General features: G+C 42.9%; 1 protein-coding gene across 2 annotated transcripts in view; it reads left to right on the top strand.

The window, feature by feature from the left end:
* Positions 1–17,309, top strand: part of LOC134347828 (neural cell adhesion molecule 2-like) — a 632,407-nt gene that overhangs the window by 359,455 nt on the left and 255,643 nt on the right. For both annotated transcript variants that reach the window (XM_063050290.1, XM_063050291.1), the window contains exon 10: positions 4,707–4,894. In XM_063050290.1, coding sequence (XP_062906360.1) covers positions 4,707–4,894 — 188 coding nt within the window. The remainder of the gene's footprint in view (positions 1–4,706; positions 4,895–17,309) is intronic.

Here is a 17,309-nt window from a genome sequence, read left to right as displayed (position 1 = left end):
ACAATCCTCTACACTATCTACAACACCACCAACCTTTGTGTTGTCTGCAAACTTGCCAACCCACCCTTCTACCCCCACATCCAGGTCGTTAATAAAAATCACGAAAAGTAGAGGTCCCAGAACAAATCCTTGTGGGACACCACTAGTGACAATCCTCCAGTCTGAATGTACTCCCTCCACCATGACCCTCTGCCTTCTGCAGGCAAGCCAATTCTGAATCCAACTGGCCAAACTTCCCTGGATCCCATGCTTTCTAACTTTCTGAATAAGCCTACTGTGTGGAACCTTGTCAAAGGCCTTACTAAAATCCATATAGATCACATCCACTGCACTACCCTCATCTATATGCCTGGTCACCTCCTCAAAGAACTGTATCAAGCTTGTTAGACATGATCTGCCCTTCACAAAGCCATGCTGACTGTCCCTGATCAGACCATGATTCTCTAAATGCCCATAGATCCTATCTCTAAGAACCTTTTCCAACAGCTTTCCCACCACAGACGTAAGGCTCACTGGTCTATAATTACCTGGACTATCCCTACTCCCTTTTTTGAACAAGGAGACAATATTCGCCTCCCTCCAATCCTCCGGTACCATTCCCGTGGACAACGAGGACGTAAAGATCCTGTTGATAGATGATAAGTGAGAGCAGATGAGGGGGAAGTGGAAGGATTTGCTGTCCACTGCAAAATCTCCTTGAGGGATGCCTACCCTGAATAAGTTTAAGTCTTCTCTTCAGGTGTTCAATGAGACCTTATCTCCCTGCTCCTCCTTTGTGATCTCTGCTGTTCTCCAACTTTTCAACCATATGCTCGCCCCTACTCTCTTTATCCAGCCCTTGCCCTACACACCGTACCTTCCCCTCAGCTGACCTCGTCTATCACCTGCCAGCTTGTACTCCTTCCCCTCATACCCCGCCACCCCCCGCAGCTTCTTATCCTTACTTTTGCCCCTTTCCTTTCCAATCCTGATGAAAGATATCAGCCCAAAACGTCAACTGATTATTCTGCTCCATAGATGCTGCCGGACCTGCTGAATGTATCCACAATTTTGTGTGTGCTGCACTGAGATTTCCCCAAGTCTCTGGTCAGATTGACGGAGGACCTCACGGACAGCACAGCATTGCAGCATCTAGTGCTGCTGCCTGACAGCACTGGGGATCGCGATCCGATACCAAAACCAAGTGCTGTTGGTTGCTGCGACTGTGACCTGTGGGCCTTGTAATGTATGCTGCAAAAAAAGCTCATTTTTGTAGCATGTATGTTCAAAGTAAATTTATTATCAAAGTACATATATTTCACCATATACAATGCTGAGATTCATTTTCTTGTGGGAATACTCAATAAATCTATGGATTAATAACTACAACAGAATCAATGAAAGACCACACCAACTTGGGTGTTCAATCAGTGTGCAAATACAAAAAGAAAGAAATAATAATAATAAATAAATAAGCAATAAATATCAAGAATATGAGATAAAGAGTCATTGAAAGTGACTACATGGGTTGTGGTAACATATCAATGATGGGACAAGTGAAGTTAAGTGAAGTTATCACCTTTGGTTCAAGAACCTGATGGTTGAGGGGTAATAGATGTTCCTGAAGCTCCTGTACCTTCTTGCTAAAGGCATCAGTGAAAAGAGAGCATGGCTTGGGGGGTGGGAATCCCTGATGATGGATGCTGCTTTTCTGTGACAACTCTCCATGTCGATATGATCAATGGTGGGGAGGGCTTTTCCCATGACTAACTGGCCTGTATCTACTACTTTTGTAAGATTTTCCTTTCAAGGTATTTCCATACCTGGCTGTGATGCCACCAGTCAATCCTCTCCACCACACATCTATAGAGTATTGTCAAAGTTGTAAATGTCATGCTAAATCTTCGTAAAGTCCTAAAGAATTAAAGTTACTGCCATGCTTTCTTTGTAATTTCTTTGTAAGTGCTAGGCCCGAGACAGGCCCTCCAAAATGCTAACACCGAGGAATTTAATTTGCTGACCCTCTCCATTTCTGATCCGCCAATGAGGACTGGCTCATGGACCTCTGGTTTCCTCCTCCTGAAGTCAATAATCAGGCCCTTGGTCATGCTGACGTTGAGTAATAGGTTGTCGTTGTGGCACCACTCAGCCAAATTTTCAATCTCCTTATATGTTGATTCATTACCACCTTTGATTTGGCATACGACAGTGATGTTGTTGGCAAACTTGTAAGTATCATTGGAGCTGTGCTTAGCTACACAATCTTAAATATAAAGCAAGTAGAGCAGGGGGCTAGGCACGCACCTTGTGGTGCAACTGTGCTGATGGAGATTGTGGAGGAGATGTTGTTGCCAATCCGAAACTGACTGGGGTCTGCAAAGGATATCGAGGATCCAATTACACAAGGTATTGAGACCAAGATCTAGAAACATTTGAGGGGGTGATACTATTGAGTGGTGAACTGTAGATGATAAAGAGCATCCGGATGCATGCATCTTTGCTGTCCAGATGTTCCAGGGTTGAGTGAAGAGTCAATGAGATGGCATCTGCAGTGGACCTGTTGCACTGGTATGCATATTGGAGTGGATCCAAGTTGCTACCAATTTCAGGAACAATTCAGCCATCAGGTTCCTGGACCAGAGTGGATAACTTCACTCACCTCAACACTGAACTGATTCCATTATCTATGGACTCCCTTTCAAGGACTCCGAGATCATGTTTTAAGTGCTATTTACTTATGTATTTATTGTTATTGGTTTGTTTTGGTTTTTTTTCACAGTTTGTCACCTTTTGCACATCAATTGTTTTCTAAATAGCTTTTATTGATTCTATTGTATTTCTCTATTCTCTGTGAATTCCTGCAAGTATGTGAATCTCAGGGTAGTATATAGTGACATGTACATACTTTGGTTACAAATTTGCCTTGAACTTTGAAATTTTTTCTTCCCTTGCACTTTTCTTGAATGTCAGAAGCAGGAATATTGAGTATTTCCATGTAGAAAGAACTGACAAGGCTCCTTCCTGACACAAATCCCCACAAGCAAGAGTAAAGCAGCACCTGCCCATTCACCTCCTCCCTCACCTGTATTCAGGGCACCAAATGGTCCTTCCAGGTGAGGCAACGCTTCACCTGTGAATCTGTTGGTATCAACTATTGTATCCATTGCTCCCAATGTGGCTTCTTCTACACTGGTGACACCCAACGTAAATTGGAGGACTGCTTTGTACTCCGTTCCATCCGCCAAAAGCTGTATTTCCTGGTGGCCAACCATTTTAAATCCTATTCCCATTCCCATTCTGACATTTTGGTCCATGGTCTCCTCTTCTGCCATGATGATGGTTCTCTAAGGGTGGAAAAACAACACCTCATATTCCTCCAACCTGATTCCATGAATATCGATTTCTCCCTTCAGTAATTTTATTTTCTCTTTGTTCTTTTCCTCTCCCCCTTCCCTCTTCTTCTATTTCCTACACTGGCCTTTTACCTCTTCTCCTCACCTACCTATCACCTCCACCCGGTGCCTTTCCTTCTTTTCTTTCTCCCATAGTCCACACCTTCTTCTCCAGCCCTTTATCATTACCATTTGGCTTCACTTATCACCTTCTAGTTAGTCCTCCTCCCCCACCAACCTTTTTATTCTAACATCTTCCCCCTTCCTTTCCTGTCCTGAAAAAGGGTCTCAGCCCAAAATGTCAACTGTTTATCCATTTCCATAGATGTTAACCATATAACCATATAACAATTACAGCACAGAAACAGGCCATCTCGGCCCTTCTAGTCCGTGCCGAACTCTTACTCTCACCTAGTCCCACCGACCTGCAGTCAGCCCATAACCCTCCATTCCTTTCCTGTCCGTATAGGTATCCAATTTAACTTTAAATGACAACATCGAACCTGCCTCAACCACTCCTGCTGGAAGCTCGTTCCATGTGCTGCCTGATGTGCTGAGTTCCTCCAGCAGTTGCTTTGCATTTCCAGCATCTGCAGAATTCCTTGTGTTTATATCATGAAGTTAGGTGTTTTGTGGCAGCAGTAACATGTAAGGACGTAAAAAAAAAACTAATAAGTTGCAATAAGAATACATAAAAAGTAAATAGATTGTACAAGAAAAGAGCAAAATATTGAGGTAGTGATCATGGGCTCATAGACCATTCAGATTTCTGATGGCACAGCAGAATAAATTGTACCTAAAATGTTGCTGTGACTGCCTCTATTTTAGCAGTGATCTCACTATAATGTCTAGGACCTGAGTGCAAGCCTCCAAATTGGAGGATGTCTATTTAGAACAGAGATGAGGAGGAATTTCTTTTGCTAGAGGGTGGTGAATCTGTGGAATTCACTGCCACGACAGCTGTGAAGGTCAAGTAATTGAGTACATTTAAAGTGGAGGCTGATAGATTAACTAGTAAAAACATCAAAGGTTACAGAGACAAGGCAGGAGAGTGGGAGTGAGAGGAAAAATAAATCAGCCATGATGAAGTAGCACAGCAGACTCAATGGGCTGAATGGCCTAATTCTGCTCCTATGTCCTATGACCTTCTGGTCTTTATCTACAGTGCACAGTTTCTCAATAAGAAGTGAGTGAGGGAAACATCACTGAAATCCAGAAGTCTGAACTGTATGCTAAGTTTATCCTTTTCAGTCATAACCTGGTTAATTGCAAACCAGGGCAGTTCTGTTTCCACAAGTTTCCATGGCGAACTTCTTCCTTTTTTTCCCCCCTCAGATGCTCCAAAGTTTCTCTCAACCCAGGTGACCTACTACTCCTGGGAGGGAAACTCCGTCAACATCAGCTGTGACGTTGCAGCCAACCCCCAGCCATCCATCCGCTGGAAGAAGGAAGGGGTTGAGCTCTCAGATTTGAACACATCTGCTGTCAGCATTTACAAGAAGGGGACCAAGATCCTTCTGGAGGTGGGTAAGAGGTTTTCCTTATGGTGCGTTGTGTAATCAGTGGGTGAACTCTGACCTTGCCCTAATAGCAGTGCTGAGTTTAGCCAATCGACTCAAATTCTTATAAATTCCCATCGCATAGCATCACAGAGCATACATCACAGAGTCAACTTCTTCAGCCCATCTAGTCTGTGCCAAACTATTATTCTGCCTAGTTCCATCGACCCGCATCTGGGTCATGGCTCACCTTAACCATCTCATCCATAATCTCGGTTCCATCCTGAGACCCCACCTCTGCAGAATTTTGTGTCAACGTTTCTATGACCATTGCAGTAGAATATCTATTGGGCTAAAGTCACACCGGCAATACAAATTGTTCTCCTTGTCAAATCAGGCAGCATCTATGGAGGGGAATAAATCACCCCAAGATTGAGGGGGCGCAGATGGTCGAGCAGCATCTGTTGGGAGAGAAACTATCGCTTGAATCTGGAAAGGAATCGTTTATTAGGTGGGGAAACCCGGGATGGGAAAGGAGAAATAAAATATCTAAATAAAAACTGTTCCAGAAGACACACAACAGGTCGGGCAGCATCTACAGAGGCAGAAACAGTCCCAATGGGTTTGGTCACGTGGAGTTTAATGGACTGAATTGGGCACCACTGTAGCATAACAGTTAGTGCGACACTCTGTCAGCTCAGTGTATTCCAGAGTTCGGAGTTCAGTTCTGGCGCTGTAAGGAGTCTGTTCATCCTCCCTGTAGAATGTATGGGTTTTCCCCAGGTGCTCTGGTTTCCTCCCACAGTCTAAAGACCTAACGGATAGGCTAATTGGTCGTTATGAATTGTCCCATGATCAGGTTTGTCAGGGGTTGCTGAGACAGCGCAGCTCAAAGGAGCAGAAGGGGAAGGGCCTACTTCGTACTGTATCATTAAATAAATTAATAAATAGTCAACGTTTCAGGCCGAGACCTTCATCAAAACTAATGAAAAATCAACAGTTTATTTCCCTCCATAGATGCTGCCTGACAGGATAAATGAAGTGAGGGTCAAATGAAATGTGGCAAATTTCTTTAGCTACCGGGGAAAGAGAAGGACTGGTTAGCTTTCTTGGCTGTGGTGTCTATATGATTGGAAAAGGACAGGCTGTTCACTACTAAGAATTTAAAATCCTCAGCTCTCTCAATCTCAGCACTGTTGATATAAACAGGAGTGCAAGTACAACCCCTTTCCTGTTGATGTTACATCAAAGAAAGTGAAACATTTCCAGAGAAGTAATTACTGAATACCAGTGATTATTATTATCATTCATTCTAATTTTGTCAAGTTTAACAGAGGTTGGTTGTCAATATATAATTCATTCATCAGCTGAGTGCTATTTTTTATAATAATCAAAAATAACCAGTCTTGCCAAACACTATTTAAAATCAAAGGAACAATCCTGACTGAACCAAAACTATAAGCCTAGAGGTTCCAATCTTAATTATTATACGTACATTTGTGTCTTCTGGGTATTGATCCACTTGCAAGTGGAACTGTTTCTTCTAATCTACACCATTAAAATTTCTTGTCATTGTGGACAACTCTATTAAATCTCCTAAGCTTCACAAGGAAAGCAAACCAATAGATTTCTTAAATCATGTTTGGGATCTAGGTATTGCTGTCAAGGCCAGCATTTACTGCCTGTCTGTAATTTCCCCTGAGAAGGTAGTAATTCATTACTTTATTGCACTGCTGAAGACCTTTTGGTGAAGGTCCAGCTATGGTTTTATTGGGGAGGGAATTCCAAGATCTGATGATGAAGGAAAGGCAATGTATTTGCAAATGTGTGTCTTGGAGAGGATCTGGCCAGTAGTAATTCTCCTCTTCACCTGCTCCCCCTTGTCCTTCTTAATGGTGGAGGTTGCAGATGAAAAAGACATTGGGTATGGTTGCTACGGAAAAGGCATTTAGTCTTCTTGCCAGAAATGGCCTGAGCATTCAGTGTCAGAGTCGAGATGTTATGTTGCAGTTGTTCAAGTCATTAATTAGACCACACTTAGGGTATTCTGCACAGTTCTGGTTACCACACTACTTGGACAGTGTGGTGGCAACAGAGAGAGTGCAGAAGAGATTCACCAGAATATCTCCTGGAATTGTGGAGCTAAAGATTATCTTTATTTGTCAGTTGTACATCAAAGCATCAAAGCATAGAGTGAAACCGACCATTTGCATCAATGACCAACTCATTCCAAGAATATGCTGGGGGCAGCCCACAGGTGTCACCAACATGGCATGCCCACACCTTACTGACTGCATCGTTGAAATGTGGGAGGTGACTGGAGCACCCAAAGGAAACCCCACACGATCACAGGGAGAGCATTCAAACTCCTTACAGACGTCAGCGAGAATTGAACACAGTTCACCAGCACTGTAAAGTGCTGGGCTACCGTGTCATTAGTTTATGGAGAGACTGGAAAGGCTGGGCTTATTCTGACTGGAAAGAGGGACGGAAGGATCGCCTTATAGAGGTTCATAAAATTATGAGAGGCTTAGTTTTATTTCCCTAGCAAGGTATTCTAAGACATGTTTAAAGGAGATTGAAATTGTTTTTCACACAGACGGTAAATGGAATGAGGTGCCAGAGGAGGTGATTGAATCAGGTATAGTTACAACATACAAAGGACATTTGGACAAGTACTTAGTTGGGGAAGGCGTAAAGAGATACGGAGAACATTCTGACCAGCTGCAGGGGGTTGCAAATTCAGCCAGCTTGATCATGGGCACTAGCTTCCCCACAATCAAGGACATCTTCAAAAGCTGGTGCCTCAAGAAGGCAGAATCCATCATTAAGAACCCTCACCACCCAGGACATGCCCTCTGCTCATTGCTACCATCAGGAAGGAGCTACAGGAGCCTGAAGACACACAGTTAACATATTAGGAACAGCTTCTTCCCCTCCACCATCATATTTCTAAATGAACCATGAATCCATGGACATTACGCCAGTTTTTTTCCCTCTTTCTTTGCACTATTTTTTATATTACCTGTAGCTGTAGTAATATTTTTATTATGTATTGCACTGTACAGCTGCCTTGACTCTAAAAGTGATTTACAGACAGCACAGTCATGCCTCAGTAGCTTTGAGTTTGCTCTCTTGTTTGTAGGACAAAGATGATGCCAGGTTGTATCATCTTCCCACACAGACTGATTCAATCAAGTTACAGTGGGGAAATTAGCTCTGACGCCACTTTAATTATGAACGGAGACTCTGTTAATCTCATTATTTTAGGGTCATTAGATCTAAATGCCATCCTAATTTCCAGCTGTTACTCATCCAATTAAATCCAGTGAGGAAGAGCGACTCATCATTTTTTTTAAATTCAAGATTCAATCAAGATTGTTTAATGTCATTTCCATTGTCATTTAAGAGAACAAAATAATTGCCACTCCGGATCTGATGCAGCACACAAAAAACCCAATAATAGTTAAAAAAAACAAATTAAGTAGAAATACTTAAGATAGGCTCTATACATAGATTGATTGTGTGTCCATAAAGTGAAGCTAGACACAAGTGCCTGTAAATGGAACAGGCTCCACTTTTGCCAGACCTGCTTGTAAAGTAAATGCTCAGCTTTTTCTTTGAGTCAATTTTCAGCAGGCCAGGTTAAGTAGGTTCTCAAGGAATTGTGGAATGGTGCAGTTTGGGTGGGACCATTTGGCCCATTAAGCCATTGATATCCGTTTGAGTGAACTATCTCATCACCATAGCAACATGCAGTGCAGAAACAGGCCCGTCAGCTTATCAGCTGTAGTAACCACCAAACACCATTTTTTTTCCACCGTTCCTACAAGAACTCATTTTATTCTCCCCTCAATCCCATCAACTGCCCCTTGGTTCTACCACACACCAGGGGTAATGATGAGCGACGCAGCAGTGTAGCCATTAGTGCAACACCATGACAGTGCCAGCAACCTGGATTCAATTCCACCGTTATCTGTAAGGAATTTGTACATTCTCCCCTTGACCGCATGGTTTTCCTCCAGGTGCTCTGGTTTCCTCCCAGCTTCCAAAGGTGTACGGGCTGTTGGTCACATGAGCGTAATTGGGTGGCACAGGCTCGTTGGGCCAGAAGCATCTGTTACTGTGCTGTATGTCTAAGTACACCAAATAATTTACCGTGGTCAATTAATCCACCTTAACTTCACCATGGATGGTTCCAAGCCCAGCTGCGAAAGGAGAAGGGGTGGGCATGGGGGCTAGCAACCCCTTCCCGTAAAAACCCAGAGCAACAGAAATGAAGCTCCAAAAACCTCATCTCTGGGGGAGGAAGTATCTTCAGAGATGGGCTACACCTGGGGACAATGTGAAAGACTAGCCCAGGATAGAGGTCTCTGGCGAGCTGCTGTCTATGACCTACAGTATGCCCCAGCTGGGGTGATGGGCTGAAGAAAAAGAAGAATTAACCCACTGACTCACATTTTTTGGGGATAAAACATAGAATAGTACAGCACAAAAACAGGCCCTTCAACTCATAATCTTGTGTCAAACTAATTAAATTAGTAACCAAATGACTAACTGAACTAATCTCTTCCTCCTCCACAATGTTCATTTCCTTCCATTTTCCTCATGTTCATCTACTTATCTAACCGTCTCTTAAAAGCCCCTATTTTTTCTGCCTCGACCATCACCCCAGGCAGTGCCTTCCAAACACAACCCACTATCTGTGTAAAAAGTGTTCCTCCCCATATCTCCTTTGAAATTACATGCCTCAACTCAGATTGATGCCAATTGGGAGATAGGAGGAGACCACAGAGGACCCAGCAGAAACCCACGTGGTGACAAAGAAAACCTGCAAACTCCACACGGACAGTACCAGTGGCCGGGATTGAACCTGAAGTTGTAGGGCTGTGAAGCAGCAGCTCTGGTAACTGTACAACTGTGCTGCCCAGGTGGATCTAACTTGTTGCACCTCCAACTCTCCATTGCCCAACAATATTTGCTCTAAAATCTTGTTACTCTAATCACTCTTTACTCTAATCCTTACCATGATGCAGATGTTCCCTATAGAGGAGGAGTCTAGGACCAGTGGGCACAGCCTCAGAATACAAAGAAGTCCCTTTAGAAATACAAGTTAATTTTATTATCAAAGTGCATATATGTCACCATTTACAACACTGAGATTAATTTTTCTGCAGGTATACTCAGCAAATCTATAGAATAGTAACTATAACAGGATCAATGACAGATCAACCAGAGTGATGAAGGCAACAAACTGTACAAGTCCAAACATAAATAAATAGCAATAAATAACAAGATAATGAGATAAAGAGTCCTTAAAGTAAAATCATTGATTTTAGGAACATTTCAATAATGGGGCAAGTCACTGTAGTTATCCCCTTTTATACAAGATGGTTGAGGGGTAGGAACTGTTTTTGAACCTGGTGGTGTGAGTCCTGATGCTCTTGTAGCTTCTACCCGATGGCAGCAGTGAGAGGAGAACCTGACTTGGGTGGAGGGGATCTCTGAAGATGGATGCTGCTTTCCTACGACAGCAGTTCATGTAGATGCGCTCAATGGTTGGGAGGGCTTTTACCCATGACATACTGGGCCAAATCCACTACTTTTTATAGGATTTTTCTTTCAAAGGCATTGATGTTTCCATACCAGGCCAGGATACAGCCAGTCAATGCACTCTGTGCTACACATCTCTATAAGTTTGTCGATGTTTTAGAACAGAGATAAGGAGGAATTTTTCTGAGCCAGAGGGTGGTGAATCTGTGGAATTCACTTCATTGTCAAGTCATTGTGTAAATTTAAAGTGGAGGTTGATAGATTCTTGATCAGTAAGAGGGTCAAAGGTTACGGGGAGAATGAAGTTGAAGAAAATAAAGATCAGCTATGATTGAGTGGCGGAGCAGACTTGATGGGACGAAAAGACAATAAGACCATAAGACATAGGAGCAGAATTAAGCCATCTGGCTCATCGAGTCTGCTCCACCATTCTATGATAGCAGATCCTTTATTTCTATCTCCTCCTCAACCCCAGTTCCCGGCCTTTTCCCCATAGCCTTTGATGCCATGTCCAATCAAGAACCTATCAATCTCTGCCTTAAATACACCCAGTGACCTGGCCTCCACAGCTGCATGTGGCAACAAATTCCACAAGTTCATCACATTTCTCCACATCTCTTTTTGAAAGGATTCCCCTCTATCGTGAGGCTGTGCCCTCTTGTCCTGGACTCTCCCACCATGGGAAACATCCTTACCATATCTACTTCCCATGTCTAGGCCTCTCAACATTCGATAGGTTTCAATGAGATTCCCCCTCTCCATCCTTCCAGTGAGTACAGACTCACAGCCATCAAATGTTCCTTGTGTGATAACCCTTTCATTCCTGGAATCATCCTTGTGAACCTCCTCTGAACCCTCTCCAATGCCAGCACATCTTTTCTAAGATGAGGGGCCCAAAACTCTTCACGATACTCAAGGTGAGGCCTCACCAGTGCCTTATAAAGCGTCAGCATCACACCCTTGCTCTTGTATTCTAGACCTCTTGAAATGAATGCTAGCATTTGCCTTCCTCACCTCCAACTCAACCTTCAAGTTAACCTTCAGGGTGTTCTGCACAAGGACTCCCAAGTCCCTCTGCATCTCAGATTCCTGGGTTTTCTCCTTGTTTGGAAAATAGTTTGAAAAGCCTAATTCTGCTCCTATGTTTTATGGTCTTAAATGATTTTGCTTTGAGAACCGGTACATTTCAAATCACAATGTTTCACGTATTAAAAATAAAATTTCCTCATGTTACAGTTTCTAAGTGTAATGTATGGAAGGAATTATTTGAATCGGTTTTGCAACGAGTTCACCAGGACAATTTTTGTGATGTTATTAAGGGATTAGGGGAATTTGGTCGATTCGACTAGGTCTGTACTCCCTAGATTTTGTATAATCCCTTTGGACATTTAAAATTCATGGAGAGAGCTTGACACAGCAGATACCGAAAGGCTACTGACACCCGACCGTGTTCAATGATAAGCATTATGGTCTCAGCAAAGAGTCATTAGGTTATACAACATGGACAAAGGCCTTTCAGCCCAACTCATCCATGCCGACCAAGGTGCCTATCTGAGCTGGTTCCACTTGTCTGCACTTGGTCCATATCCCTCTAGGTGTTTTCTATCCATGTACTTATCCAAATTTATTTTAAACATCGTTCCATACACCCACCACTGTATGAAGGAGTTGCCCCTCAGATCCCCTTCAAATTTTTCCCCTCTCACCTTAAAGCTATGCCCTCTAGTTTTGGTCTCCCCTGTGCTTCGAAAAAGTCCATGACCATTCACCTTGTCTACTCCCCTTATGATTCTATAATCCTCCAAAACAGGTGCTCCTTTCTATTAACCTACATTTCAAGCCTGTTTCAAAGGGATTTAGTGTGGGGAACAGTCTGTTCCAAATCAGAATCAGATTTAATATTACCAACATATGTCATGAAATTTGTTAACTTTGTGGTAGCAGTACAATGCAATACACGATAATATTGAAAAAAAATCAAATTACAGTAAGAATTTATTTATATTTAATTGTTAAAAATAAGTAGAGCAAAAAAAGAATTTTTTAAAAAAGTAATAAGGTAGTGTTAATGGGTTCAAAGTCCATTTAGAAATTGGATGGCTGAGAGGAAGAAGCTGCACTTGAATCGCTGACTGTGTGCCTTCTGGCTTCTGTACTTCCTTCCTGATGGAGAAGAGGGATTGTTCTGGGTGGGGGTTGGGGCCCTTAATGATGGACATCATTTTTCTGAGGTACCACTCCTTGAAAATGTCTTGGACACTAGTACCCATGATGGGGGTGAGTAATTTTACCACTCTGCAATTTACTACGATCCTGTGCAGTAGCCACCCCACCCTCCCCATACCAGATGGTGATGCAGTCAGTAAGAATGCTCTCTATGGTACATCTGTAGAACTTTGAGTGCTTTAGGTGATAAACCAAATCTCCTCAAACTCCCAATGAAATATATGCATTCTCTTGCCTTCTTTTGTAGCTGCATCAATATGTTGGGACCAGCTCAGATCCTCAAACGTATTGACACCCAAGAATTTGAAATTGCTCACTCTCTCCCTCTATAAGGACTGGTTTGTGTTCTGGTCTCAAGTCCACACTTCTTGCTTTTGGGTGCCACAGTAACGCAGCAGTTAGCATGATGCTATTACAGCTCAGGGTCTCAGAGTTCAGAGTGGAATATGTGAGTTTCCTCCAGGTGTTCCTGTTTCCTCTCACAGTCCAAAGACGTACCAGTTAGTAGGTTAATTTGTCATTGTAAATTGTCCCAAGATTAGGTTAGGGTTAAATCGGGGTTGTTAGGGGTCGTTAGGCAACACAGTTCAAAGGACCAGAAGAGACTGTTCCATGCTGTAGCTCGAAACAAATAATTAAATAAAGTCATCCTTCAGCCTCTTTCATTTCACCCTGCCTATGTACCCTTTCAAGCTCTTCAGTCCCTGCAATATCCTTGTGAAATTTTCTACCACCATCCATCTTAATGGCATCCATTCTATAGTTGGGTGCCCATTACTGAGTTCAGTTCTCCATTGGGTCAGTCATTTACAGCTAGAAAGAGGGAAAAATTCTACATGCAATAGATTGTAAAACTGTGTGTAATGTTTCAATACAGAGAGTTATATTCAATCTGCACTCAAAAATCGGGGAAATCTCTGATGTTTTGATCCCAAGGGTGTTGGACAAACTCCATACAGGAGTTACTAATTCTGCTCACTATTGGTCAGGAAGTCAAGGATTAAGATGCAAAGGGAGGTGTTGACTCTTAGAGACTGGAATTCGGTGAAGCAGTAAAATCACTGACTGTTTCTCTGATAATTAAAAAGGTGAATGATAACTTGTCCTTTCCCATCAGTTGCCCATCATCCCTCCTGGTATGGCCAATGCCCAGGAACAAAAAGTATGCAAAAGGAGGTAGATACTGCCCAGTTTATCACAGGTAAAACCCTCCCCACCACTGGGCAGAGCTACAAGGAGTGCTGCCACAGGAAAACAGCATTAATCATCAAAGACCTCCATCATCCAGGTCATGCTCTCTTCTCACTGCTGCCATTGGGCAAGAGGTACAGGAGTCTTTGGTCCCACACTACCAGGTTCAGGAACAGTTATTACCCTACAACCATCAGGCTCCTGAACCAGATTGGATAACTTCACTCACCTCGACACTGAAATGATTTCACAACATATAGACTCACTTTCAAGGACTCTACAACTCATGTTCTCAGTGGTATTTATTTACTTTTTTATTATTTTAATTTGCTTTCTTTTGCATGTTGGTTGTTTGTCAGTATTTATGTATATTTTTTCATAAATTCTATTGTATTTTTTATTTTCCTGTAAATGCCTTCAAGAAAAGAATCTCAAGATGGTATATGGTGACATATATGTACTTAAATAATAAATTTACTCTGAACTTTGACTTAATCTGATTTCACATATCACCTATCAACTTCTGTCTCACCCCTTTCGTTCACCTCTTTATACTGCCTCTCTTCCCTCTGCACTCCTAAGCCTGATACAGTGTCTCAATCCAAAATGTTCCTTTGCTTCCTGAAACTTCAAGACCTTTAAGTTCAAGTTTACATTTATTATCATTCAACCGTACATATCTATTCAACTAAATGAAGCAGCATTCCTCTGGGCTTACAGTACAAAACACAGTACATATATCATCATCATCATTATGACGTAGTCCTTGGCAAATTATTGTACAGAAGAGGTTTGCCATTGCCTTCTTCTGGACAGTGTCTTTACAAGATGGGTGACCACAGCCATAATCAATACCCTTCAGAGATTGTCTCCCTGGCGTCAGTGATTGCATAACCAGCACTTGTAACATTCACCAGCCACTCATACGGCCGTCCACCATCTGCTCCCGTGGCTTCACGTGACCCTGATCGGGAGTGGAGGGTGGGGGGGGGGTGGGGGGGGGGAGGTTGGTCTTAAGCTGATGCTACACCTTGCCTAAGAGTGACCTACAAGCTAGTGGAGGGAAGAAGCACCAGCCCTCCTTTGGTAGAGATATATCTCCACACCACCATTCAAATATACCACATACAGTACATAAAATAATACTAACACAATAATATTATCAAACAAAAAAGTATTCTGTAGATGTGCAAACTATCACAAAGTGCATATACAAGAGTATTACTGCTACTGGAACAATCACAAACAATGGTGGTAGCAGGGTGTTTATAGTCTCACAGGCTAAAGGAAGAGACTGTTACCCAGCCTAACTAACAGCCCTTGTTCTTATACTGTAGTTCCTTATGCCTGACAACACGAGGTCATAGACGTTATTGGATGGGATGAGAAGGGTCTTGATAAGGCTGAGGATTCTGCAAGTGCTGGCAGCAGAAGACAGTCAACATTTTGGGCCGAGACCCTTGATCAAGGGTGGACTGTTTACTCTTTTCCACAGATGCTGCCTAGCCTGCTGAGTTCCTCCAGCATTTTGTGTGTGTCGCTTTGGATTTCCAGCATCTGCAGATTTTCTTTAGTTTAAATAACGCATGGTTATTTGAGTTACTGTTACCTTCCTGTCAGCTTGATCCAGTCTGGCCGTTCTCCTCAAGATTCAAGGTTGTTGTTTAATGTTAATTCAAAGGTTCGAAGGTACAATTTAATGTCAGAGAAATGAATACGATATACATACATCCTGAAACGCTGTTTCTTCACAAACATCCACGAAGACAGAGAAGTGCCCCAAAGAATGAATGACAGATAAACATAAGATCCCCAAGTACCCCCCTGAGCAAAACTCGCCCCTGCCCCCACCAGAAAAAAAAGCAGGTGTTGGCACAGCCACCGAGCACTCAGCGTGAGCAAAGCAATTGCAAAGACACAGACTTGCAGTTACCACAAAGACTTCGCATTTCATCCAGCATTCGACATATCACCGGTTCTCTCTCTCCCTAATAAGGGACAAGGACGTGTCTCCATTTCTCCTCCAGTGAGCAGGGAGACATAACAAACAACTCGTTTGCTTACGATGTTAAAAATCTGTTATGTTGCTTTTTTTCCGGTACACAAGGTAAAGAAGAATGGAATAATTGTTACTCCAGATCTGAAACAGCACAAAAAACTCAATAATTAAAATATAATAAAGATAAATATGTATATAAGATAACTTACATGCTTAGATTGATCATGTGTCCATCAAGTGACAGTAGACACAGGAGCGTCTGTGGTCATAGTCATACTTTATTGATCCCAGGGGAAATTGGTTTTCGTTACAGTTGCACCATAAATAATAAATAGTAATAAAACCATAAATAGTTAAATAGTAATATGTAAATTGTGCCAGGAAATAAGTCCAGGACCAGCCTATTGGCTCAGGGTGTCTGACCCTCCAAGGGAGGAGTTGTAAAGTTTGATGGCCACAGGCAGGAATGACTTCCTATGATGCTCTGTGTTGCATCTCGGTGGAAAGATTCTCTGGCTGAATGTACTCCTGTGCCCACCCAGTACATTATGTAGTGGATGGGAGACATTGTCCAAGATGGCATGCAACTTGGACAGCATCCTCTTTTCAGACACCATCGTCGGAGAGTCCAGTTCCCTCCCCACAACATCACTGGCCTTACGAATGAGTTTGTTGATTCTGTTGGTGTCTGCTACCCTCAGCCTGCTGCCCCAGCACACAACAGCAAACATGATCGCACTGGCCACCACAGACTCGTAGAACATCCTCAGCATCATCCGGCAGATGTTAAAGGATCTCAGTCTCCTCAGGAAATAGAGACGGCTCTGACCTTTCTTGTAGACAGCATCAGTGTTCTTTGACCAGTCCAGTTTATTGTCAATTAATATCCCCAGGTATTTGTAATCCTCCACTATGTCCACCCTGACCCCCTGGATGGAAACAGGGGTCACCGGTACCTTAGCTCTCCTCAGGTCTACCACTAGCTCCTTAGTCTTTTTCACATTAAACTGCAGATAATTCTGCTCACACCATGTGACAAAGTTTCCTACCATAGCCCTGTACATAAGGTGACTGATGGGAAATGATAAAGTAGTGATGGTTGGGGGTGTGGAGGGGTAGGTTAGTGGTGGAGGTGTTGATCAGCCTTACTGCTTGAGGAAAGTAACTGTTTTTGAGTCTGGTGATCCTGATGTGGATGCTATGTAGCCTGCTCCCTGATGAGATTGGGGCAGACAGTCCATGAGCAGTGTGGGTGGGATCCTTCATGATGTTGCTGGCCCTGTTCCAGCACCTGTCTGTATGTGTCCTTGATGGTGGGTAGGCTGGTGCTGGTGATATTGGACAGCTTTGACTACCCATTTTAGAGCTTTCCTGTCCACTGCAGTGCAGCTTCCATCCCAAACTGTCATGCAGCATGTTAGGATGTGCTTAACCGCACATCTGTAGAATGACATGAATATAGATGAGCAA

The sequence above is a fragment of the Mobula hypostoma genome, chromosome 6 (assembly GCF_963921235.1).
Source record: "Mobula hypostoma chromosome 6, sMobHyp1.1, whole genome shotgun sequence".
Taxonomy (NCBI): Eukaryota; Metazoa; Chordata; class Chondrichthyes; order Myliobatiformes; family Myliobatidae; genus Mobula; species Mobula hypostoma.
This window is presented reverse-complemented; position numbering and strand designations above follow the sequence as displayed.